General features: G+C 41.8%; 2 protein-coding genes across 3 annotated transcripts in view; one reads left to right on the forward strand and one right to left on the reverse strand.

The window, feature by feature from the left end:
* The window catches only part of CYFIP1 (cytoplasmic FMR1 interacting protein 1), a 116,742-nt gene that overhangs the window by 55,219 nt on the left and 34,907 nt on the right, over positions 1 to 26,616 (forward strand). The window contains exons 16-23 of one of the 2 annotated variants that reach the window (XM_044288152.1): positions 2,702 to 2,849; positions 8,041 to 8,197; positions 8,437 to 8,533; positions 8,690 to 8,766; positions 8,850 to 8,958; positions 10,270 to 10,389; positions 12,446 to 12,645; positions 15,153 to 15,240. In XM_044288152.1, coding sequence (XP_044144087.1) covers positions 2,702 to 2,849; positions 8,041 to 8,197; positions 8,437 to 8,533; positions 8,690 to 8,766; positions 8,850 to 8,958; positions 10,270 to 10,389; positions 12,446 to 12,645; positions 15,153 to 15,240 — 996 coding nt within the window. Of the gene's footprint in view, positions 1 to 2,701; positions 2,850 to 3,283; positions 3,438 to 8,040; positions 8,198 to 8,436; positions 8,534 to 8,689; positions 8,767 to 8,849; positions 8,959 to 10,269; positions 10,390 to 12,445; positions 12,646 to 15,152; positions 15,241 to 26,616 lie in introns of both variants that reach the window. The other variant, XM_044288151.1, reaches the window with a different exon arrangement.
* On the reverse strand, positions 22,021 to 25,577 carry FNDC9 (fibronectin type III domain containing 9). The gene is made up of 2 exons (XM_044288153.1): positions 25,214 to 25,577; positions 22,021 to 23,265 (listed from the first exon to the last, which is right to left on the reverse strand). Exon 2 carries the CDS (start codon positions 23,217 to 23,219, stop codon positions 22,542 to 22,544), a length of 678 nt encoding a protein of 225 aa, XP_044144088.1. The 5' UTR covers positions 23,220 to 23,265; positions 25,214 to 25,577; the 3' UTR covers positions 22,021 to 22,541.

The following is a 26,616-nucleotide window of genomic DNA, read 5'->3' on the forward strand; positions in this document are numbered from 1 at the left end:
AAACTATATAATCAATCTACAATTTGCTGTCTGTAGCTCAAACACTTTGAGCGTAGGAAAATCTGTCACCGGTTTTATTGGACCCTAAATAAAGGTAGGTTCAACTGATCCAGCAGGCTGTGAATGGCAGTATCCGTATAGGCCAGATTGGGCGAACTCTGGATCCATTAAATTAAAATGCAAACCTACCCGAAAAGCAGCATAAACTAATCCCCCTTATCAAAATGCTGCGCCAATTATTTGCATTGACCCAAACATTCTGCTCAAATCTGTGTTGAACAGCTCCAGCTGTGTGTCTGTTCAGTTCACAGCTCCCTGTAAAACTGGTGGCAGAATCTTTTAAAATATTCACCTACTGTTCACCATGGAAATTCATGGAAGAAATATTGCATTTAATTGGCAATTAAATGAATTATCAGTAACCCATCAATTATGGTAATGATACATTTACTGTTAAGTTATACACCATGAACAATAGAAAGTACTAATTCTGGTTCCGTGTCCAGCTCATCTTGCATGTATTAAGCGGTATTCATAATTTTAGGTCTGTCATTATGTAATTTTATGCAATGTATTTAGAATATGTAAATTGCGTTTAATTTTACCTAATAGTGTTTTTTTTGTTTGTAATTTTAATGAAATGATGAATGGCGATTGGGATTGGAATGATTTCAGCTTCTTCAGTTAATACAAGGATGAAAAGGTTAATCTTCCGTTTGAGCCAATCGATTACCACCAATGTTTTCTTCTGTTCTTTCTTCCCCCCTCTTGCTTTGCTTTTGATGGCTGGAAGGGATGTGCATATCTCTGGGCACTTTTCTGTCGCCTTCTGTCTGTCGCTTTACCGCTATCAACCCTTGTGCTGTTGTTTTCATCTGGTAACTATACTAAGCAATCTGCACATTCTAAAAGTTCCAATAACAGCTGGTGCATGCTCTTGTCTTTTTCACTCAAATTGATGTATTACTCTAGTAACAGAATCTGTTGAAAGTAAAACCATACACTTAGACACAATCTAACACAAAGTAATAACTTGACTATGTTCTACACTATATTTTATTATGATAATTACTGGTCATAACTCATAACGGTGCTGCCATTACTTGAGGTGATAACCCACAAAAGACAGATTTCTCAGATTCGAAGCCATTTAAAGGGGTCTTCCCATCCCAGTAAATCCTTTACAAACAACTGAAAATGGTATAAAATGGCAAAAGTAGTCACATTCACATTACCAATGGTCACAGCAGCCAGGTGAATGGAGAGTGATGGGGGACCAAGGAAGAGGATTGGTCAGGTGAGTGTTACTCCTATTGTTGTTTTATACCTTTGGCAGCTGTTACTAAAAATCATGGGGTTGGAAAACACCTTTAGGATACATAAACTTGAGAATTACAATGAGCAGAGAGAAGGAACAAAAAAAAAACAAAAAAAAAACCTGCTAACTCACAGCATTGTAAAGGGTGAAATCTGCCATGAACACTGGCAACATAAGGGTACTTTCACACTAGCGTTATTCTTTTCCGGCATTGAGCTTCGTCCTAGGGGCTCAATACCGAAAAAGAACTGATCAGTTTTATCCTAATGCATTCTGAATGGAGAGCAAATCCGTTCAGGATGCATCAGGATGTTTTCAGTTCAGTATTTTTGCCTTTTCAGGATGGAGATAATACTGCATTTTCCCCCATTGAAATGCATTAATGCCAGCCCCGGCCCCGATTGTTCTGGCAAAACGGATCCGGCATTGCGTTCTGCGCATGCTCAGACCGCAAAATATGTGAAAAAAATAGACTGATCCGGCATTTCATTGCATTTGTCAGACGTCTGATCCGTCTAATAAATGCCATCAGTTTGCATACGTTTTGACGGATCCGGCAGGCAGTTCCGGTGACGGAATCCTCTACTGCAAGTGTGAAAGTACCCTTAATTGACATGATGCAGATTAAAAAATCTGTGTCAGAGGTCAGTTTCTGTGCAGATTGAGATTTTGTGAACTCTCAGCCACATTGCAAAATATTCCCACCTGCAAAATCTGGACGGAAAATCCACAGCGTATTTCCTCTGTGTGAACGTACCCTTACAGTATTTTTTAACAATTCTTCTTCAATCTGGTTTGTATTGCATGGGAGGGTATACATTTTGCAACATCCCAGGGAAGACGGAAACATTGTCACCGCTACTCTGTGATGTCAATTTATAGGCTACTCTAAGGTCACGTTCAGAACATGGTGGATTTGTTGCATTTTGCTGGTGTGGATTTTGCACTGAATCTGCTGCAACGCACAGTACTGTGTACATGTGAATAGGGTTTACAAAACCTCATTCACATGTGATGGGGGGGGGGGGGGGGGAGAGGAATCTGTGCAACTTGATTCACCCTTTGTAGCATGATAGATTTGTCCCATATTTTCTGGAAAATGACCTCTGCCTCCACATCTAAACTGGGCCAGGTTTGAAGACGAGATGTGTAGTTGAGCTATTTCCTTGTTTCAGAGTTCCCAATGGCTTCAAGTCAGAGATTCATTACAAATCGGTGTAGAGTTTGTTCCCCACACAGAGCCAAATTTGAGTAAAACAAAGCAGTTGGAAGTCAGTGCGAACATAGCTGTGTTTCGCTAACACACTAATCTTTTCTTTCCTTTCCGATTTCCTCCTCCCTTGTGTTCTTGGTCTCCTTTCGTCCCTACCCGTTGGTTTTCAGCTCTACATGGTGCGCACAATGGCAGAATCCCTGAGCTCTGCAGAGCTGCTCAAACAGCTCAAGTCTCTGGGGATGGAAAAGTTGTTGCTTGTGATAAAAAAGTTTCTGAGGCAGTCCTACTCCTATCCAACTCTTTTAAACTTTGGTGGTAAGACGATATTTCTTTTACCCTGTAAAATGTTTACATCCAGTGCATAGAAATGGTCATCGTATGCGCGTGCAGGTCATCTCTCTAAACAAATGCACATTCTAGTGGAAGATGTCTTCAATTTTCCACCCTCCGCACCTCCAGTCTGTCATTTACTTATTATATTCGGAGCAAGTCCTATATGAATGTCATGAGATGGTAAGATTACATGTACTTTCTCTCTTAAAGATTTGTTCTCGATCATAAAGAAATGGGCATAGTGCCCCCCCCCCCCCGCCCCAAACGTTGATATCTAAATGGCATGGGACTGAACGTTGAGAGTGGTAAAATTGAATTTGTTTGTCTGATGAAACCTCTATTTTAATGTACTTTGTCCATTTTCTCCTTTCTTGTATTTCTCCATCTGTGAATGCCTTTCCTCTTAAATGACACAGCTGTACATGGTGAGAACCATGCTAGAGTCACTCATTGCTGATAAAAGTGGTTTCAAGAAAACGCTAAGAAGTAGCCTAGAGGGTCCCACCATATTGGATATAGAAAAATTTCACCGTGAATCATTCTTCTACACACATTTGCTTAATTTCAGTGGTAAGATTATAGTATGAACGGTGGTGTGCTGCTTACGTGTCCTCATTAGTCCTCTAACCACGTGGCAAGTGGCTTTCCTGTCATTTATCCCAGTGAGTGCTTTCTCTTGTTACTGCTTGCTTTGCTTGTCTCTGAATATGGCACACGAGATGTGCTGTTAACTGCATGGTACAACTGGAATAAGGAGATTCATCTGTACACCAAAACTGTCCCAGGCAAGATCCACCTGGCCTCAACCTTATTCCTAAGCTCACTGTTTACTCCATTGGTCAGTACCATGAAAGAATTTACGGCTTTATAAAATGTAGCCCCTCTAAATGTATGAGCCTTCATTTATTTTAAGAGATTGTATGGCGATTCGGGGTGAAGCCGATTAAATTGTATGTAGGGTGATTTTACAGTTGGGATTAGGGACAATCATAAGAGCATCCATCTCAAGGACCTAGTTAACTTTATTAATGAAGCCTATTAGGCCAATTTCACACCAGCATGTTTGATCTGGGGAAACTCACTTTGTGTGATGGCTGCATTTCCCAGAGCAAACACTGCTTCTCTAACCCAAACTCAGAGCATCCTAGTGATTTAGGATGCTGTGAGGTCTACTGTACTGTAGTCACATAATGCAAAGATAACAGTACAGAAGACATAAGGTCAGGCAGGAACTCACTGCATCCTAAATTTACTATGATGCTGCAAGTTCAGGTTAGGGTACTTTTACACTTGCGGCAGAGTCATCCGGCAAGCAGTTCCGTCGCCGGAACTGCCAGTCTGGATCAGGCAATCTGCATGCAAACGGACAGCATTTGTAGACGGATCCACATGCGGATCCGTCTCACAAATGCATTGCAAGAACAGATCAGTCTGTTTTTCATATGGACAAATGGATCCGTTTCTATTTTATTTTTTTTTCACATTTTTACCGGTCTGCGCAAGGACTGATCCGGCATTGCTGTATTTTTAATACACTAATACATTTCAATGTAAATTAATGCTGGACCCGGCATTCCAGCAAGTGTTCAGTTTTTTGGGCCGGAGAGAAAACTGCAGCATGCTGCGGTATTTTCTCAGTCCTAAAATGTCAAAAAGACTGAACTGATGACATCCTGATGCATCCTGAACGGATTGCTCTCCATTCAGAATGCATTAGGATAAAACTGATCAGTTCTTTTCTGGTATAGGGCCCCTAGGATGGAACTCTATGCTGGAAAAGAAAAACTCTAGTGTGAAAGTACCCTTAGAGGAGCGGTGTTTAGTCCGGGAAATGCAGCTATGTGTGTATTCCGGATCGAACACGCACATGTGAAACTGGTCTTGCTTAAAGGGACACGGACAGGCCCAATAATATATATTTAGGTATATATATGACAGTACAGGTCTTATCAAGTGTATTAAAATCATCTAAGTATTCCCCCTGTCCACCTTATAAATACCGAAAACTAAAGTTTTATAACCTGCTTGTCTCGTCGCCAATCTGCCCAAGGGGCGGAGTTTCATCTCAAAATGCGCCCAGCCAGCCGCTCCCAACTGCCGTTCTGAAGCCCCGCCCAGCTCATCAATATTCACTTCGCTGGGCGGCGGCTACAACTCTCCCCGACTCAAGATCCTGCGCATGGCTAATTCAATACTCTGGGCACGTCCTCCGTCTAATCTTCAGCGCATGCGTCCGGCCGGCGTCACATCGCGCCTGTGTACTGACAGTCTGCGTCTTAGAGGCCGCTGCAGCCTCTGCTTTATGCGCATGCGCCGGGCACTTGAGTCGGGGAGAGTTGTAGCCGCAGCCCAGCGAAGTGAATATTGATGAGCTGGGCGGGGCTTCAGAACGGCTGGCTGGGCGCATTTTGAGATGAAACACCGCCCGGGCAGATTGGAAACGAGACAAGCAGGTTATAAAACTTAGTTTTCGGTATTTATAAGGTGGACAGGGGAGATACTTAGATGATTTTAATACCCTTGATAAGACCTGTACGGTCATATATATACCTAAATATGCTTATTGGGCCTGTCAGTGTCCCTTTAAAGCTTTTCTTCCCATCATGGCACCAGACCAGGTTGTTTGCTAATGGCAGGCATCTAAGTTACACATCTCACTGCTGAATTTGACTTAGTGACAATTTAGTATTCTGCCCATTACTGCTTTAAAGGAGGTTTTCTCACTAAATCATTATATTCATTTGTTCTCTGGACTAGAGTGGCTTAAAAGGAATCTGTCTCCCCATAGTAATCCAAATAAATTGTCAGAATTGCTTTTGTCTGCTGATTGAAATGCTGTTTCCCTATCTCGATCGGTGCCTGCATTCCAGAGAGATTCCTGCTTTTATTTTACGAATGACCTGGTTGGTGTAACGAGTGTGTCATCATTGCTCCAAAATCTCCACTCCCTTTTTCTGGAGGCTGCGTCTCCGCTAGCTTTGAGTGACAGGGCCAGTCAGGGGAGATGTAATCACGCCTCTACCGGTTTCTTTCCCATGCGCCGGCTCATCGGGAATCGGCGCACACGCAGTAAAGCTTTAATTCCTGTCAGGATGGACCTCATCTATACTACGCATGGTGGAAACAACAGTTCTGTCAGCAGGCAAGTGCACATGTGACAGTTCAATGGAGATATGTGGTGATAGGATGCAATCTGCAATGGTCAACAAATTTCAAGTTCTAACTTTGGCACGAGGCTGCATTTTGCCTAATCAGTATTTCCACAGTGCATAAAAAGATCTTCTAGTATCATTTACAAGCACCTATGTGAATATCTCTCTTTAGGTTTTCAGAGCTTAAATGTTTTTGCTAAGTAATGTTTATAGAGGCAGATATTTAGAAATTTAGAGTGTGTTCACACAACTTACATGATATAACGCTTCTATAATTCACCCACTTGCCCCTTTTACTACCCATATGGCAGAGGTAGGTTAGTGTTAGGTCCCGTGCCACCTGAGATACCTTTACATGGTGCGCGGGCTCCGGTATGTCCTTAATATAAAGATATATTGGCTAAAGTCTCATTTTAACATCAGTGTGAGGGTTTAGTCAGATTTTGCTGATTGCATCCACCACAGTAGTGCACCTATTCTTCTAAATGTGTTCACACAACAGAAAATTTCATGCAGATTTCGGTGTGAATTCCACATGAAATTTGCCTCCATTTGTTTCCAGTGGGAATCTGCTTTACCACTGAAACCACTACAGGTTAAAGGAGTTGTCCAGCCGTTAACATTGATGACCTATTGTCAGGATTGGTCACCAGTATCTGATTGGCGGAGGTCTGACACCCGGGACCCCCACCGTTTCCTGGTCATTACACTACATCTCGTCTCCTGTGGAGCGGTGGCATAGTTTAATTACAAGCACTCACTCCATTCACTTGAATGGCGCGAGTACTCGTATTATACTGCACTTCCTGAGATGAATTGCAGTGTAATGAAGAGAAAGCCTCCACTTCAAACAGCTGCTTGACGGGGGTGCTAGGAGTCAGACAATAGGTCATCAGTATTAATGGCTGCACAACCACTTTTAAGGTAAATTTACACTTCCCGACTGTCAGGCAGATTATCGGGGACAAATGTTCGTACAAACGCTCGCTCCAGATAATGAGCTTGTATAATGGTGCCACAGATCAACGATGGTCGATCAGAACGCTTGTTCATCGGGTGAAACTATCTTTCATGTGGACACCTAAATCATAGTTTCTGCCAGCAGATCATGGTGTGTAAACAGCACATTTTCTGCCCAGAAACAATGAATCTGTGCGGGGTGAGTGATGGCAGTAGCCAGCATGGATTAGTCCAATTAAATACAAATCCGTGTCTAAAACCTGATGGTCCACCTTGGACTTCTGTGACTGATTCTTCATGCAGAAACGTCTGCAATGCAAACATACCCCAGTATGCTCACTTCTTGATTGCTTACAATGAAAAATAAATTGTAGATAGAGCAAAAGATATTCTTTAGTGTTCCTTTAATCATACCGTAGCAAGGTCGAAATGCCAACTGATATTTTGGTTTAAAGACACTTGAGAGCCATAAAAAATGAACGCAAGTAATAAAGGCCAGGTTTGTGTTTTGCAACAAGTTTTCTTAGATGTGAATTGTTGTAATTTGCCCTAGTTTTAGGTAGTTTTTATCATTGTTAGCAGACCTTATGGGTTGAGAAGTGGTGACGGTACTGTCATTGTAGTTACTGACAAGTTATCTAAATGTCAAGAGATCTGTCTCTATGAACTTTACTTCATATTTGTAAGTTCTGGAAGCTTGAAGAGAGACATTAACATAGATGTCGGGGTTCTAGATATTGATGCCCTATCTTCAGGAATAACCGCTAGAAAGAGACCGCTCTGTAACCTGACACTGCAAATACAGTCGGCACAGCTTTTGGTTTCCTGCACAGTCTGGCTACTGAGAACAGCTGATCGGTAAGGATGCCAGCCTGATATTAATTACCTATCCTTGTGATAGGCCATCAATATGTAGAACCCAGAAACCCCTTTAATAAGGCAATAGCAAACTGTAACTGCCTGGCTGTTCACTGGTCCTTTTGTGTTCTTAGCTAGTATATTGGTGTCATTCATAGACTGGTGGTCTCTATTGCTAATACAATGTTTGCTTCTTCTTAAAGAGACCTTACAGCAGTGCTGTGATCTGTCCCAGCTGTGGTTCAGAGAGTTCTTCTTGGAGCTGACCATGGGCCGTAGAATTCAGTTCCCTATTGAGATGTCCATGCCTTGGATTCTGACAGATCACATTCTAGAGACAAAAGAGGCATCGATGATGGAGTAAGGATTCACATTGTACATAATTGATATCTTTATACACTGATCGGTATAATCTTTTGGGTGGCACCTTACATAGACCTATCAGATATTACTGTCAGTTGGGTTCTGGGTCAGGATCATGTATAGTCTGCACAGAAGAGGTAGACAGTACCAGAACACTTTCACTGCCAGTGGTACAATGTAGTATATTGTTATTGGTTTTTGCATTTTCATGATTTTTTTTATGTGTTTTTTTGTAGGTATGTTCTTTACTCTCTGGACCTATATAACGACAGTGCACACTATGCACTCACAAAGTTTAAAAAGCAATTCCTGTATGATGAGATTGAAGCCGAGGTGAGTGAACCTTTCTGCAATCTTTTCAGTCACTGCTACAGGTATTCTTTATGAATGCAGAACATCAAACTGCCCAATGTGCTGGGTTACACCACTTTAATATATGAATGTACCCTTCAGCTTGTAACTTTGTGCTTATTCCTACACTGCCTGCAGGTAAACCTGTGTTTTGACCAGTTTGTGTACAAACTAGCGGACCAAATATTTGCCCATTATAAAGTTGTGGCTGGAAGGTATGGACCTCACCTTTGTACTCCAGTGCCACTTCATGTTGGTTTAATTTGGGTGATGACTTTGACTTCTTTTCTTTGGGCAGTTTACTCTTGGACAAGCGGCTTCGGGCAGATTGTAAAAATCAGGGAGCCAGTATTACGCAACCAGCATCCAACCGTTATGACACGTTACTGAAGCAGCGTCATGTTCAGGTTCGTATTTAACTAAAAAGGCTTTGGGTGACATTAAAGCAAATCTAAGGGTTTATAGAGAAGGCCCAGTAAGGTTGCTTTAAGGCTTGTTTCTACAGATATCACTAAAAAGCTTTAAAGTGTACCTCCGTATTATATCGTAGATCACAGCTGCCAATCAAGATCCCTGTTAACTGTAAGACTTAAAATTTGTACGGCAGCCTCAGTCCATCACATAACTGGCTGGCTTAGCCCACGTGTACAGCATTTTAACCTATCAACAGGATATATGATTAGTTTTGAATTGCCAAGGGTTTCCCAGGGTTCTGAAGAGAAGTCCTCATTCCATTGCTCCATTTAGTTCTATGGGACTCATGAAGCATTGTCTACATCGTGAATGGAGCAGTGGACTGACATGCACCAGTTCTCAGTATCACTGCGGGTCCCTAGCTATCCTGCGTTTATACCATTTCCTGCGGATAGGGTAATAAATGCCTTTAACAAATGACGAGTGTAAAAAGAAACCGGAAGATGTTCATTACTTACCTATTAGTTGTATTTTAGTTTATACTATTACTTGTATCAGAACTGTGGCGTGCCAGAATGTCATAGGTGTGATATATTCTCTATTAATAAAGGACGACTGTCAATCTAAATTGCTATTTATTTTTTGAATTTTTTTTGGGGGGTGGGTAATTCTCTAGTACTTCACTACCTCATCATTGTGAATAATGGGGAAAAAATGTCAAGCGCGCTGCGTAATGAAGACAAAATCGAATGGACATTGTAATATTGATGTACTTCATTGTGTCAACAAAGGTCACTTGCAATTTGCGCGATAGCAATAAAAATTATTATTATTATTATTTTTTTTATTGTTGAATATTACTTAAAAACAAGACCTTTAAATGAAAACTATGTGGCGAAAGCAGAGTTGGAGGCCTGAATGAATAGCAAAGAATGAAGTATAAGAAATCAGGAGGGGTTTCCCAGTGTTGATGACGTATCCCCAGGACAGTTCATCTCTAACAAACCCCTTTAGTCTGCTCGCACAATAACAATGGTATGTCAGCTATCCAGACTGTGTAGGGAAAAAGCCTGTTGACAAGTAGAACGGTAACACAAAGTGGTCAGTTTCTAAGAGGAATAACAGAAGAATGACATATTGCAGAGCTATAAGAAAAGATGCTCTAGTATTATTTTTGTGTGGGATAGCAAGTAGATAATAAAACAGGCCAAGAAGATTGTGTTTTGTAAAAAGGGGTATGTTCTATGCACTTTGACCATGTTGAGTCTGTGGTAGTGACTCCCATTATGTTTCCTGCTTTTTAGCTCTTGGGCAGATCTATTGATCTTAACCGGTTGATCACTCAGAGGATTACTGCGGCTATGTATAAATCTTTGGAATTGGCGATTGGGCGATTTGAAAGTGAAGATCTCACGTCCATAGTGGTAAGTGTGATCTCCCATCCACTAGAACCAAGTTTAGACTATACTTTTGAGACCTTTTATGCTTGTTGGTGTTAGTAGTTTCTGACAAGAACTACACCAATGATATGAAAACCGCTTTTAGATTTAAACAATTTGCAATTTGCAATAAAAATATTTAAAGAAAAGGTTTTCCCGGCTTATTTCTTGCAAAATGGATTATTATATCATATTATGACTAGTGATGCCAAACCTATATAGTGCGGTGCAGTGCTCCCAGCCTTCAAACTGAAATTCCTCCTAGCAGGGTGAAACTAGACCTAAGTCCGTATTTTGGATGAGTATCTTGGCCTGACCATGATCCTATGGACCCAAACTTACAGCATCACAGGACTCTACAATGAAGTTTTTTTTGTCTGGTCAGTTAAACCCGAGATCAGGCAGGGTGACACATGCGAAATACTGACACATAATTAGTCAGTAATAAACTCATGTGGACCTAGCCTAAGTGCATGCTCATATCCTGTTAGGGATCTCTCACATTACATGTAACTGAAGAACGTTGGTTTTGAGCATGTAAGGTATCCAGCTGTCAGAGACGACTGGACCTTCCTAAGAGAAGGCCGTTGCAGTGTATAACAGCTTCCACCATCACAATGTCCTCTTCCACAGCATCCAATGCTGCCGGCTGTGTTGGGACTCTATTGGACAGTCAGTGGGCTCTTTTCCCCTGGTAACTGCAACTTCTGTGGTCCTTCAATGGTTAAACCTCTATGTGTGCAGAATTGATATGCAGTGTTCTGGTCATTAAAAGGTAGTGCAAAAAAAGACATTATTTCCTTACATGTACTGTAGAATGTGTCCGAAGGCAACAAAACATAACATTGTATGAATACTTGGGATGTGTTCACACAGCAGGTTTATCACTGATCAGGTAGCCACACGCAGATTAACCACATTAGATAGGTATAATTTGCGTGCCGATCCATGGCATGAACAACTGCAAGTCCATGGCAGGAATCCGAGAATGAGCCTAATTTACATCATATGAAAATACCCATTAACTTTGTCCTACAAGCTGTGAAACACAGGACGGCGAGTAAGACACAGAACTGGCCCCAATATCAATGGATTTGCTGTCCAGATATTTTTCAAGGCTGATTTTTTTTAAAAAAAATTTAAAATGTGAACTTGTGTTTTTTTCCTAAGCCATAAATAAATGACACGTTCACAACATGTATTTCCCATCAGGAAGGATGCTATTGAGTTACGTAGCAGTTGTTTTCACAGCTGCCTTAGCTGAAATGTAAGCCCAAAGTCTTACCATGCCTTTAGCCATTGGGTAGTGTTTGCTTTTAAGACGTTTGGAATTCTAAGTCTGCTTTAAATGGATTTGTGTTTGTGCTTTTAGACATGTGGCTTAAATTCATCCGCCTAGGAAAGTGTCATCAGTGGGAAAGCTAATTTACAGAATGGGGTGCAGCGAAGTCCTGGCATTTTCCTATATGTGTAGTAGGGGCACACCTTTTGTTACCAGCCATAATAGAGATTCACTTCGAATGCGCACATTTCATCTGGAATTCAGGCTCTTGGATGTGTCTCAAATGTCGTGTCTTTCGAAATTATATATTTGAAGGAATTATTAAACATTCTGGCAATTAGCTTTATGTTTCTGTCAGTGAGTGTAAAGAAAGGCCGTGCACATTAGATAAATGGTGGGGCAGGGCAGCCATCTAATGTGTGTAATTGCCTCCCAAATCTCTGATTGCCATGTCCTTTGTATGGATAGCCTCCGATATTTAACTCAAATCCTTGATATTCATTATCGAATGAGATCTCCGAATTCCCAATAAGGTGCCTTGTGGTGTTGTGTGAAGACGATTGTGAATTTCTGCTCTTCTTCAAAGCTGAAGATATACCGCTCAGTCTTCATGGTTCACACAAGAGCAATTGCAGGGTCATAATTATAGCTTTTATAGATGGCTTTTAGTATGATTGAGGTTTGAGCATTGTCCCCACATGACATTTAGCATCATACATCTAGCCTAATATACTGCTTTCTTCTTTCTTTACACCCTAGGAGCTAGAAGGCCTTCTTGAGGTGAACAGAATGACTCATAAATTGCTGAGCAAATACCTGACCCTGGACAGTTTTGACGCCATGTTTCGAGAAGCCAATCATAACGTATCTGCCCCCTATGGCAGGATCACTCTGCATGTGTTCTGGGAGCTCAACTATGATTTCCTCCCCAACTATTGCTATAACGGTTCTACCTACAGGTGTGTATTGCTTTATATTTACTGTCAATGAGTCACAGGCTTTTTCTGTCTACAGCCCGATATTTCTTTATACATACATCTTTTGAAAAGATGCTGGGTAAGATTTATCATTACTAGATGAATACATGCCCAAATAGATTGGATCCTATTGGTAAATGTTCCCTTTTAATCGATAAATCAAGTTTCTGACTTTTATGGACTGATCAACATATATCTGCTAATAACCAATGTGAGAAGTATTATCTCAAATACATTTATGCTAAATGTTTAGAACAGTCCATAGATTCCATTGTAACATTGCTTTTTATCTATTTCTGTAGCAAAAGAGAAGGTGACTATTTCATACATTGGCAGTTGTACCGTTCAGAAAACCATCCATTGGATCTGTTATACATAGTATTCAACAAGACATCGTGCACCTAAAAACACTGAAACAGGCATACAATATTTGTCCATCATCCACAAATGTGTTAAAATTAGATATTGTACACTGCAAACAGCTGCCATGTTACTAAAATGTACAATCTCTGCATGCATACCATGTATAAAAATACAAATTTAAGGGGTATTCCCATCTGGGACGTTGATAGCACATTGCTTGTATATGTCATCAATGTCATATAGGTGTGGAACCCGCTCCTGTCTCCAGAATGAGACCCCCTAAAGTGAAGCAGAGCACACCCTACTCCAAGTCCTGTAGCCATGTACGGTGGGTCTCAGCGCATGCGTGGCTGCTCTCCCATCACTTTGGCAGCCCTGTTCTGGAGATTGGAGCGAGGTGGGACTAACACCTATCTAACATCGATTGTGTATCGCAGTGTTTCCCAACCAGTGTGCCTCCAGCTGTTGCAAAACTACAACTCCCAGCATGCCCGGACAGCCTTTGGCTGTGCGGGCATGCTGGGAGTTGTAGTTTTGCAACAGCTGGAGGCACACTGGTTGGGAAACACTGGTGTATCCTAGCAATATGCCATCAGTGTCTCATATTGGAATACACTTTTAATAATCAATAGACACAGCCACCTTCATGCAGCTTTGCAGCAAACAGTGATTGTAAACAAAAATTGGGAAAAATACAAATTTGCTACTTAAATGTATAGTCTAGTAAGAGTCCTTATTCGCACAAAATATATTTAGCTAAAAAATTAAAAAATGTTTTCCAACCCCCATACAAATTAATCCTAATTTAAAATGCTAAATTCCTAAACCTGATGTAATGCGTTGACAATTGTCACCTTTTAGACTGGTATAATGCAGGCACTTTATTTCTTCCATATAACACGACACCCGTCCCTCCTGCGGTTCATCAAAATTATAGGTAGTGCACCATAACTCAGGTTCTGATGAACTAAGAAAAGTCCTTATGTTGTGTTCATAATATGGGCACCAAGAAGTCTCAGTATTGCACCTGTCTAAAAGTGTATGAATGCTCTTTTATTTTATTATTATTATTATTATTATTATTTTCATTTTCTGTAATTGAAAATGATCAATTATGGCAACAGTTAAAGGGTGAACATTTTCTGATCTAGTGATAAATGATCGCTATTACCGTATCAAGTAACAGATATCGCTAGAGAAACAGTCAGCATATTTTACTCTAAAGTATCGGTGTACACAGGCTAGGGACACTGTAAATTTTAAACTGGTTTGTGTGTGCGGTGCGAGGGTTTGGTTCGACTTAATTGATGCTGTGACCCAGATGCTGGTAAATGGCTCAGTCATGGCGTCAAGTAAACAGCATAACTGGTTATAGAGGTGTGATTAGATGAGAGTGCGCCATCTTCTCACGCCTTTTCTGAAAAAATAAATATAGACCCCCCCATTTCAGAGAGGAACTATGCCCAGAAGTCCATGTAATACCTCCCCCTGGGGTTATGTACAGTTACACAGAAACAAGAGGATCTATGTCTCTTCTCCTTTCCTTGCTAAAGTGGGAGGCCTGCTTTAATCTTGTATATCTGAGCCTGACAATAAGCTGACAATCTAAGCTTTAAAACAAGACCGGGATCGTGGTGATAGCTACCATACAGGACCAGTTTCTAACTTGTGTATCTTGAGCTGTATCAAAGTCTTGTTTTAAAGCTTAGGTTGTTAAAGCTTAGGTTCATGTCTCTAGCTGTTATTCAGCTCGAAACACAGCCATCGGTAGCAAGGAAATATAAAATACATCCTTGGCTACTGAAGTGTCGTACTGCAAGGCCTATTGAGATATGTCCTTGGCAGGCAAAGTGTTAAAAGGCTTGCCCTATAACAAACACTTACCCACTAACAACCGCTGCCACTTTCTGCTCTGTGGGACTGCCGTAGATAGTTGAGCGCTGTACACTGCTATCACTGGCAATCCCCTAGAGCAGGGATGCCCATCGCCACTCCATCCAGATGGGGGTTAGGAGAGAAGTGTTCCATTATTATAATTTGAAATTAGAAAATGTATAACTTTTTAATTCTAAGCAGCCCAGTACTGTATGTCATTGCTTCATAGTGTTGTCTTTTCATTCGTCCAGGTTTGTTCGTACAGTTCTACCCTTTTCTCAGGAATTTCAGCGTGACAAGCAGCCAAATGCTCAGCCCCAGTATCTGTTTGGCTCTAAAGTAAGTGCTTCCACAAGTCTGTACATGATACGTGCAACATTTTCAATTTAGACTTGTCTAGTACCATGGAATGTTGTAAACATACAGAGTTATTTTTAATGGGGTTGTTAGAGATCCTACAAAATGTAGACAAGGAGGGGTATTATAAAAAATAAAAAAAACACCCTCGATTTAGGCCAAATTCACATCTGCGGCAAGAGGATGCATCTGCCTGATCAGACACATGCCAACTGTCGGCCGGACCAAGAACCAGCGGTTTTGTCCTTCCAAATCCTGTAATTTATGCCAGAAAGCAGCCGGATCCGGTTATAGTCAATAGGGATCTAGCGGTGATCTGTAGAATCTGGCAATGCGAACGTGGCCTTATGCATTAAGTCCCTCACCATGCCAGCAACACCACCTTTTTGCTTAGCTTTGTATATTTGGGTGCAATGATGATGTCACTGACACATTACTGCTGAAGCCTATCACTAGCCTCTGTGGTGCACTGCTACTGGCTGCAGTGGCCATCATTTGTCATGAGATTAAGTAAACCAAGCTGGTATGGGAGGACTGGACCAGCAGAGGATTTACTTGGCAAATAATGTTCTTTTATTTTAATGATTCTCCCCCCCCCCCCCCCCCCCCCCATGGCTATATTTCCTGTACAATTAAAGACTTTAGTTTTTTTTTTTGTTCCTTCACCTTAACTGCACTGGCATTACCAAATGACTTGACCATGAACCACATGGAATTATGAAGGATTTGGAAATATGTATTCATTATGTATTATTTTTAGCTTTTACCCATTGACTTGCTTTCGTCTATTCACAGCGATACGTTTAAGGTGTATTTTAGTCGTTAGCAATTATCAAGTGGTGTAATGGCAATGAAAGTGTGTGGTGGCATATGCATCTGTTTAGACAATGGTTATGCCATAGCAGCTGCAGCTAGGAGGTGAAGTTTGTATTTTGGGGAAGGATGTATTATTTAAAGTGGGTTTATACAAAATCCATACATTCCAACCATTGCCACTGATATTGGATGGGAGCGGCCCAACAGTTTCCAAATATTTGCAAAGGAAAAAGGTTCAACTTGCTTGATCTACAGTGTTTAAAGGGCTTTTGTCATCAGGAACATGGTTATTATACTGGCTAGCTTTAGACATGTGCTGATGTCAGCTGAAGCTAACAGTCTTTGTCCCTTCTGTCTATGTGCCTCTGTTTTTGTGAAAAACAAACTTTTATTTTATGCAAAGGAGCCTCAGGAGCAATGGGGGTGTTACCCCTACTCCTAGAGGCTCTGTTCTTCCTGCTCTGGCCACGCCCTCATCGTGTTGATTGACGGGACCAGGCAGTGTTCACATCATGCTGTCTGACCCTGTCAATTAACATGATGAGGGTGTGGCCAGAGGAGTCAGGGGTTCTCTCTCTGACGGTCTGACTGAAAAAGTTAAGCAAGACTATTTGACAACACCAAAGGGCAAGTTAAAGGGGTTATCCTGGAAAAGGTAATGATAACTTATCCTCAGGATAGTTCATCATTGGGGGTCCATGTCCCGACATTCCTGCCAATCAGCTGTTTCAGGGAGCCGCTGCACTGACCAGAGCTCTGGTGACCGATACAGGCTCCCAGCAGCTTTCTAAGGACAACGCTGTACCTCGTATCGTGGCGGTGCTTGGTATTGCAGCTCTTTTCCATTGACTTGAATAAAGGGCTGAGCTGCAGCTAGGCCATGTGACTGATGTACAGGTGTAGCAGGGGTAACATTCACACTCTTAACTCAAATTTCGTAAATCATTGCGTTATCTTGAAACAAAAGCCATTGAAAAGCAATTGCTTATTGCATTTAGTTTAGATAACATGTCTCATAAAGCATGTGTGTTAACCCTGGTACCTCCGTTCAGTGATGTAATTGGCCTAGGAAGAGGCTGCGGTGCGCACATCCTCTTCTAACAGCTGATCGGGATATCCCGGGTGTTGCAACCCTGCAGATCTGATATATCCTGAAGTCATGAATATCGTTTCCGGAATAACCCCTTTAAAGAGCCAAGGTAGAAAGTAGATTACGTGGCGTTTTACTACCGTAGTTTTTTTTTTTTTCTCTTGTTTTTTTTTATAAATTTGTCCTGATTTATCATGCCTTACTTATGCCAAAAATATTGCAACTTTCTACATTTTTACACCACTCCAGTTTTCAAGTATGGGTGGGAAAGTGGGCGTGGTTAACTAACGAACGTCACTCCATATAAAAAGTCACACAAAAAAGCTGCAATCTCACTCCAGGAGGAGGGTGGCGTAGGAAACTGGAGTTGCTTTTCGAGACAAAGATGTTAGGTTGAAGGATCAGACAAATGTATCAAACAACGTGCGGCATTTGATAAATGTGGCATAAAGTACCACAGAACAGACTCGAGCAAATCTGACTTTAAATATTCCCCTCTGGATTAGGGCTGCAGCTAACGATTATTTGAATAATCGATTAGTTGCCGATTAATTTCTACGATTAATCGATTAATCGGGAAAAACGACAAAATTACAAAACAGAGGTTTATATGATCTTACTTGAAAAATTATGTTCAAAGGCCATATTAAAACAAATTGTGGACGACACTTATGGGGGATCTGTGGACGACACTTATGGGGGATCTGTGGACGACACTTATGGGGGATCTGTGGACGGCACTTATGGGGGATCTGTGGACGGCACTTATGGGGGATCTGTGGACGGCACTTATGGGGGATCTGTGGACGGCACTTATGGGGGATCTGTGGACGGCACTTATGGGGGATCTGTGGACGGCGCTTATGGGGGATCTGTGGACGGCGTTTATGGGGGATCTGTGGACGGCGTTTATGGGGGATCTGTGGACGGCGTTTATGGGGGATCTGTGGACGGCGTTTATGGGGGATCTGTGGACGGCGTAGTTATGGAGAGGGGGATATGTGCACTGTTATGGGCATAACAGTGCACAGATCCCTTTCCTCATAACAGTGCACAGACCCCCCTTCCCATAGCAGTGCCATACACAGACCACCCCTCCTCCCCATAGCAGTGCTATAGACAGATCCTCCCCCCTCCCCATAGCAGTGCTATACACAGACCCCCCCTTCCCATAGCAGTGCCATACACAGATCCTCCCCCCTCCCCATAGCAGTGCTATACACAGACCCCCCTTCCCCCTAACAGCCCCGGCGCTTGCATCTTTATTTTACCTTTTTACAATGACGCTCCCGCTCCTGTAACAGCCAGGCAGAGCGGACGGCGGCGTTACGTCACTCAATCACGTGACGCGCCTGCTCCGCCCACTTCATGAATGAAGGAGGCGGAGCAGGCGTGTCACGTGAGTGAGTGACGTTACGCCGCCGTCCGCTCTGCCTGGCTGTTACAGGAGCGGGAGCGTCATTGTAAAAAGGTAAAATAAAGATGCAGCGACCGCCCACCCGCCCGAATAGCAACGAATCGGCGATTATTCGATAACTGGATTCGTCGACAACGAATCCAGTTATCGAATATAATCGATTACATCGATTAATCGTTGCAGCCCTACTCTGGATAAATTCCCCCACTGAGCATTTACATATTGTTTTTGAAAATATATGATAAAAAAATTTGATGGCAGTGTCCCTTTAAATCTCTGATTGTGATTGGTGCCTGAGGTTTGATATTTAGTTTAATATTTGCTTGTCTTGGGTTCGCTTGCGCCAAACATTGCAGGATCTGTTTGAGATTAGACTGCAGTATCAGACACAGCCCATTGATAAGTATGGCAGTATTTTTATTTTTATAGTTTTCTTTTTAATCTTGGCCATCCCTTTAATCTGCTGACTGGTTGTCAAGGGTCTAATGTAGACATGATCAGTAATCCTTGTGTATTGCTGCTAATGTGCCTGAATATTCAGTTTACTCCATCTATGGGCTTGCTCTAATCCCATCACTAAAGTTTATAGTTCAACTTGGTAGCCGATTATGAAGTAAGACACGAGACCCGAATGAGACTTTGTGTGTTTGTGTGTGTATATATGTATGTTATATCTATATCTGTGTCTATATATATATATATATATATATATATATATATATATATATATATATATATATATAAAAAATCTGGACTGAGCAGAGATTATCAAACTAAATCTTTCTTAATCTGATCTTTGTAAACGAGCACAAACACATTCACAAAGACAAGTGGAAATTAATATTTCAGATGACTGAAGGCTCCAAATATTCATGACCGCATGTACTGTAAATGTTGGTGCCAGTAGCACAGGAAATAATGGTATTCTTTATCTGGCTCAAGAAACTATTATGTCCCACTCTCTAATATTATGAAAGCTGGTATACCATTTTTTTTTATCTTTTGAATTACCATACCTGTTTGTTTTTGTTCCTATTTGCCCACTTACTCTTGTAAATGCATTGCTAGAGAGATAACGTCATTGGTTCTTGATAATACAACTCTGCCACCGTTGCTGCTCTGCAGTTGTCTAGGGAAACTAACAGAAAATAGAAAAAAAGAACAAAACCCTGAAGATGATAAATCAAAGGGTTGCAAGAATTCCAGTAGGGATGTGATATATTAATGCAGACTGGGTACCAGCACAGAGTAACCTCACCCTTTACCATGTCTATATTAATGAAAGTTGTTGGTTTGCTGCATACATGCCACATTTGAAAGTCAATAGGTTTTCGATACAGGGATGTCTGTATTGAGCCGTCTTGAAGTTTTATGGTGGTGTCCAGAAAACTGACTTGTGTGTGTGAATAGTTGAGGGTCAGGTTTATGGTGGGATGGAATTTGTTGAATTGTTCTGGTTGGGTCACAGCTTGCAGCCTTAATGCAGTTTTTCCTTTTTACATTTGAAAGTGTATCGCTGTGTTCCTTTGGACTTTAAGGGAACGTGTTATCAGAAAATGACCTATTATCGAAATGAAGTTTTCATGTTTAACATATATATTTTTATTTTTCATGGCACCATCTTTATTTTAAACAAAACCAAAAATCTTGGAGTTTTGACTTTGGTCAATAAGCCCAATAATAGGCTGAGAATTCCTGATCTGTATAGATCACTTTTCAGCAGTCATCTCATCATTTAAGGTAGGATTAGAATGACCGGATACTTGCTTCTATCATGCCGTTTACATGCGAACAAACGCAGGACTACCAGTTAGGGGGGTTGTCCTGCCAAAAATACTGTTTCTAGTGAAATCCAGCCCAAAGAGGAGGGAAGGCCCCTCTACAATGTTCACATGACAACCTCCTTAAAGGGGGTATTCCGGTAAAGTAACTTCGTTTTTGAAAAACTGCATTAAGGCTGCAAGCTGTGACCCAACCAGAACCCATACCTATACATATAACCAGAGCTTCAATTTACCTTACAATCCGTTTGTCTAGCTCCTGTGTGAGCCTACAACACACAGAGTATCATGGCGCCTGATCTTCCCTCACAAAACTTCAAAGACTACAGTCCCCACAATCCCTAGCTTTCCTGCTGTGAGGGTTGATGTGTACTGATTGGCTGCCTGATATACAGTCCGGTCACGCCCCCTCTGCTCGGTAATCAAGAGCACAAGACATTTAGCTAGCTAGAGGATGAGCATGCTCGACCAAACAAAGGCTCAGAACTACAGGTCGATGCCATGGTAATTTGAGTGGGTAGCAGAGGAAGAAAACTACTTTTATAACTTCTGAACGGTACATATGTGTAAATTACATTATATTAGGTAATTATTGATGAAGTAGTCTAAAACATAAGTTATATTTATGGTAACTAGAATACCCCTTTAACTAGAAGAATTAGTGATGGCACTGGTGGCAATATTTGGTAGGCGGTGACTACCAGGTCACATATACTTATTCTGACTGCACAGACCTGTTGCAGGAAAGTAGCTAAAGGTTAGGGTGGCTCTACACAACACTGTTTCATTTGATGCAAGCTAGCTCAAACAAGCCAGATCAGATGCACCCACTTGTAGACAGCACCGTTTCGGAATGCTTGTCCCTCGTTGCTGGATGAAGTATGTGACGAAACATGCAATTTAGAGCAGGTGGGTACTGTTCCTAAAGGAAGAGAGAGAGCATGTGTGCACCAAAATTTGAGCTTCTTGGCACTTTTCAGAAGTGCCAAAAAGAAGGTGGCGTGGGTTTGTGCCACTGACACATTTGCTAGTACTTTCGCCAGAAAGTGTTGGACGTTATAGCTGAAGTTTACGCTAGCCTATAGCTGGTGTAGACTTGAGGTTCTGGTGCACGGCAAGGCAGGGAGATCAAGACTGGCGAGTGGATCTGGGCAGCAGATACCTGTTTACACTGATGCCAGCAGAACAACACAATCACCCAATGCACGTTCCATCAGGTGATCACGGTCACCTTTTACTCAGGCCAGTTATAGGGATCCCTGATCATTGGCCTGAGTATTAGTCCATGTAAAAGGACCTTTTACACTTGAAATGCTGTAACCATTTTCAATCATCCAAATTATGAGCTATCTGTTAAAATACCATCAAGTTGCACCATCATTGCATTAGGTACCATCATCTTTTGTTGTAATAATTGCCTAATTGCTGCATAAATGGAAGGTATAGGTTTGAACTCTCATGTAAATGATAGGGCGTGGGCTCCTGCAGCCCAACACATTTACTAAGACCCGCCTCCTTTTCGTACCACTTTTGAAGGAGTGAAATAAAAAGTTGCAAATTATCCACAGTAGCATAACTTGCGACTTTTGTGGTGTAAACCATTAGATGACCGACGAGTGTATTAGAAAGTGGCAAAGCTTTTCATTGATACAGTGATTTACACTTTATTTACATAAAACATAGAGATCCCCATTTAACTATGGCAAGAAGAAAGTCACCAGTGGCGCCTTGTCCTTGTACAATCGCCGTTTCCACCATGAGAGGTAATGGTGACTTCGGTTTTGGAACTTTCGTTTGTATTTGGACATTGGCTCTTTGTTTTAGGATTAGTGTTGAGCGAACTTGTGGTTCCAAGTTCGGCGTACAAGGTTCGGGTTCTCTAACAATTCCATTATAACTTATGGTCCGTGGAATCGGAATCCATATTGGAAATCTTAGATAAACCCAAACTTTGTACGCCGAAGTTGAAACCACAAGTTCGCTCTGCATTTTTAATGTAGTTCCTTGTAAGTATGTACATTTCAGACCTGTAGACAATATATAATATATACCAGTGTAAATTTTACAGTAAAACTGAATAGCTATCCGAACATAACCTAATAATCTTCCTTACATAGTATATATACTGGCATGCATTGCTCTATATGATTAATGGATGGTATACTTTGCTGCTAGAAGATCAGTTCTCTGCAGTTGGTTGTATAGCTACTTCTTCATGATCCTTCTGAGTAAGGCTATCGGTTTCATCAGCAGTTAATGGATCTATGACCATAGGGGCCACATGGCTCCCGTCTGTGCCTGTATCTTCTCTCTTGTTATCCTCATTCACAGGTAGCAGTCCTGACTTTTCATAGTTCTCATCTGACTTTTCACCTTTTACCCAGACTTGCCTCTTGTCTCTGTCATTGCCCTCTACATTGTCTGCTCTTGCACGCTCTTGACGTTTGCGCCACCATATATGCAGGCACCCGTAGAGGAGGATGCAGGCTATTATAAGGAGTATGACGCTGCTGGTGAGCCAGATGCCTAAAGCCAGATCTTTTTTCTTGCTGTTAACTGAGGATGGATCTTGTGCTGAAGTATGGAAGATCTTGCATTGGTCACTGGAGGGATTGGCAGACTGACAGGTCACACACAGGATATATGTCGTGAGTGGGGTGAGGTTTTCTACAATATAGAATGTCCGGCTAGCTGGAATCCTCTCTTGTCTTTGAAAGTGTTCTCTGGAGTATCTGGACATCATTGTGTTCCAGTTAGACTGGTACATGATGCTGTAGAAGCTGTCTGCACAGCTTGGGATTGTTGGCCAGATGACCATGGCTGTGTTAGCAGTGACGTTCTGGACAGTGATCACCATTCTAGTGTTCTAGATGAGCACAGTATTGAGACAACAGCCAAATACTCTAAAAATAAAATAAACAAAAATAAAATTAAAATAAAAGACTTATTTTTATGTGTTAATAAACCATCTGCCTCAAATGATCCTTGGAAGTCTAATGGTCACATATATGTCTACAGACCTGTGCATAATCCATATGGAAACAGGCAAAGTAGTGTCCTGACAGATGACAGTTATATCAGATCTTTATGTCATTTATCTTAAGTAGGGATCGACTGATTATCGACTTTATCGATATTATCGGCCGATATTCAGGATTTTCTAAGTTATTGGTATCGGCATCTAACCTTGCCGATATGCTGATAACGAATGGCGAACATGGATCGTGCTCCTGTTCCCTCAGCAGCACAGGGGAGAAGGAAGCAGTGTCTCCCTTCCCTCTGTGCCACTGCCACCAATGAGTGGAGGAGAGGAGGGGCTGTGGCCACTGCGCCACCAATAATGTTAACTCACTCACCCATTCAAATTCAACAGGAAGCAGGTGCTGGCTGCAGAATCATATCGCCGCAACCGACCTCTATGACCAGTAGCTGCGATCTGAGGGGTTAACTGCCGCGGATCGCAGCTACCGCTCATAGAGGTCTGGTGCGGCTATACGATTCTGCAGCAAGCGCCCGCCTCCTGTATTTGAAATATTGGGCGACTTATCTTCATTGGTGGCTCAGTGCGCACCCTCCACCTACCCCAGTATTAAAAACATTGGTGGCACAGTGCGCCCCCCCAACCCAAACCCCAGTATTAAAAACACTGGTGGCGCAGTGCGCCCCCCCACCCAAGCCCCCCAGTATTGGTCATTGGTGGCAGTGGCCACAGGGTCCTCTCCCCTCCATTCATTGGTGGCAGCCAGGATGCTACTGAAGCCCTGGCTGCCATAGTCAGCTCCCTGCTGCTGCTGTGCACAGAGCTCTATTGGGGTGAATAGGACAAGGGTTCTATCTCCTAAAAAAAAAAACACAAGCATCAAAATATTAAGTATAAATTAAAAAGAAAGATTTACAAAAAAAAGCTAAATGTTAACAATAATCATGTTACTTTTCTGTAGATTTGTGTAGGAAAATGCACAGAATATTGCTATAAATTATCGGCTATCGGCCTGAAAGTTCACAGATTATCGGTTTCGGCTCTACAAAATCAATATCGGTCGATCCCTAATGTAATGTTCCTGTGTGAGGACATATACTGTGCTTCTGAAAGTTTCTACAAAACTCTGTTTACACTGCGTTCACTTGAGCAGATCCCATTTTTGTTCAGCCTCCATTAACTGACTCATTTCATATCTTTATTAATATTTCAAAGCTAGCAAAATGTTTTCATTAGTAAGATATAATGAAAAAAGACGTCATGCTATATTATTATATAGCTATCATTTTCCATTTGTTGCTATCAAACACATTAATGTATAAAAAGTGTGACTTGTCCATGTCCTCTTAGCTGACATTCCACTGGTGGAGCGCACCTCATGTCAGCATTGTAGAAAGGGATCCATTATTTGAGCCTTGCCACATGCTCATGTCAGAGACAGAGTTATGCTCAGACAGCTGCAGTAGATGCAGGGAAGACCTGACAATACGGCCGTCTTGTATCTTATTGGAAGCTGCTTCTGCCCCTAGACCTAGTCCATATCGGAGGATTTATTAGTGGTTTAGATCTATTCTTTCTATATGCATGGACGTGATGTCACAGGCATTAGATGGGCCAAATGATCTGCGCGCTGGCAACTGCATCAGTGCACGGGAGGTGATATATTATTTTTTTTTTTTTAGCAATAATGTAAACTCGGCATGCACGGCTCAGACAAGCTTAATTTCCTGAATAAGTGCACCACACAAGTGTTAAATGGAATGAATGACTCCAAAATGTGAGCAGATTACAAGGACCACACAATGGTAACCTATCTGGAATAGATCAGCATTTTTCAGATACATGGTCTAAGTTAAGAAGTGATTGCCTACCTCAGGCGTGCTGCCAGAAGTGAACTTGTCTTCTGCAGAATGGATGTCTCCGACTTCACTGCTCGCTGTTATATATTTGATGTGATTGGCACCTGTGGCTTACCAGTTCCTGCATTCCTCAGTCTGCCAGCTCCCTGTGCCCGTCACTTGTGTTCCCGTTCTCCAGAGACACTGGTGAAACGACTCCTTTGTCTCTGCTGCATGAATACACATGTGAGCACGTATTCCGACTGCTCGGTTGCCTTGGTTTTTAAAAGACATAAAAAGATTATTTTTTTCTTTTTAGCCCTCCCCCTCTTCAGCTCGTCTCTTACATCGCCTTATGTCCTCTTCTTTAGGGAGAGCACTGAACTCTGGAACTGCCCCCTTCTCTTTGAGGTCACCAGACAGGCAGGAGCAAGCTGTCATTGGGACAGGACAGATTTTCTTTTTAAGGCAGGCTACTACTACAGGCGCTGCCGGCTGTTGATGAGCAGTGCAACAAATAACTTTCCAACATCTTAGCGATCCCTTTTATTGATTTATTTTCCTTGTCTACTCAGAGCCTTCTTCAGGTATATTAGGTTGTCAGTCCCTTAGGGTGTAATTCCATCTCTGCACAGCAATGTGGAACATGGTGACAATTTCATAAAGAAGCATTAGTAACTAATAGACCTAAACATAAATTTTTGAAGGCCAAAATTATTCTCTGCATTTTTCTCCCATGTAAAAACGTCCGCAATGTGGAAGTCCTAAATGTCCACTGTTTACACTGATGCATTACCCAAGTGTCTTACATTTAGAGTTACCTCTGAGGCCAGTGGTCGTCTTCTCCAGCCACATGATGGTATGGAATACCACTGCTACAGCAGTGTGCACAGACAATTACAGGCACCCTGGGGCTGGAGTGAGAGGGTATCTAAGAGATGAGGTGCTATCATTGGGACCCCCAGAGATCAGAAGAACAGGAGTTTGAAAGTGCCACCAAACTGCCCCGTTAGAATGCAGTGATGGTGCCTAACTTCTATGAGTACAACATTCGCAGCACTTCCTTAGGCGTGAATGGTGTGCTGATCACTCCATTCTCATGGGGCAGTTCAGCAGCACTTGTGGACCCCCATTCTCATGATAGCTGGGAGTCCCACAGGTCAGACCCCTAGCGATCAAACACTTTTATCCTCTGTCCTGCGGCATAATCCCTTTAAGTAACATAGGATTTCTTTTTTGCAATTTTTTTAAATATCTTTTCTATCGTTTTACAGTTATTTTGCTATTTGTAAGACGTGCAGGAGTTTTTAAGGCATCATTTTGGGATATGTTTATTATTTTATGACAACGCTCGAAAAAAGCATTTCTACCAATATTTTTTAACTGTTTAATATTCACCATAATTGACATGATACATTTATGGAAGGGATTGTTAC

Source organism: Bufo gargarizans, chromosome 3 (genome assembly GCF_014858855.1).
Source record: "Bufo gargarizans isolate SCDJY-AF-19 chromosome 3, ASM1485885v1, whole genome shotgun sequence".
Taxonomy (NCBI): Eukaryota; Metazoa; Chordata; class Amphibia; order Anura; family Bufonidae; genus Bufo; species Bufo gargarizans.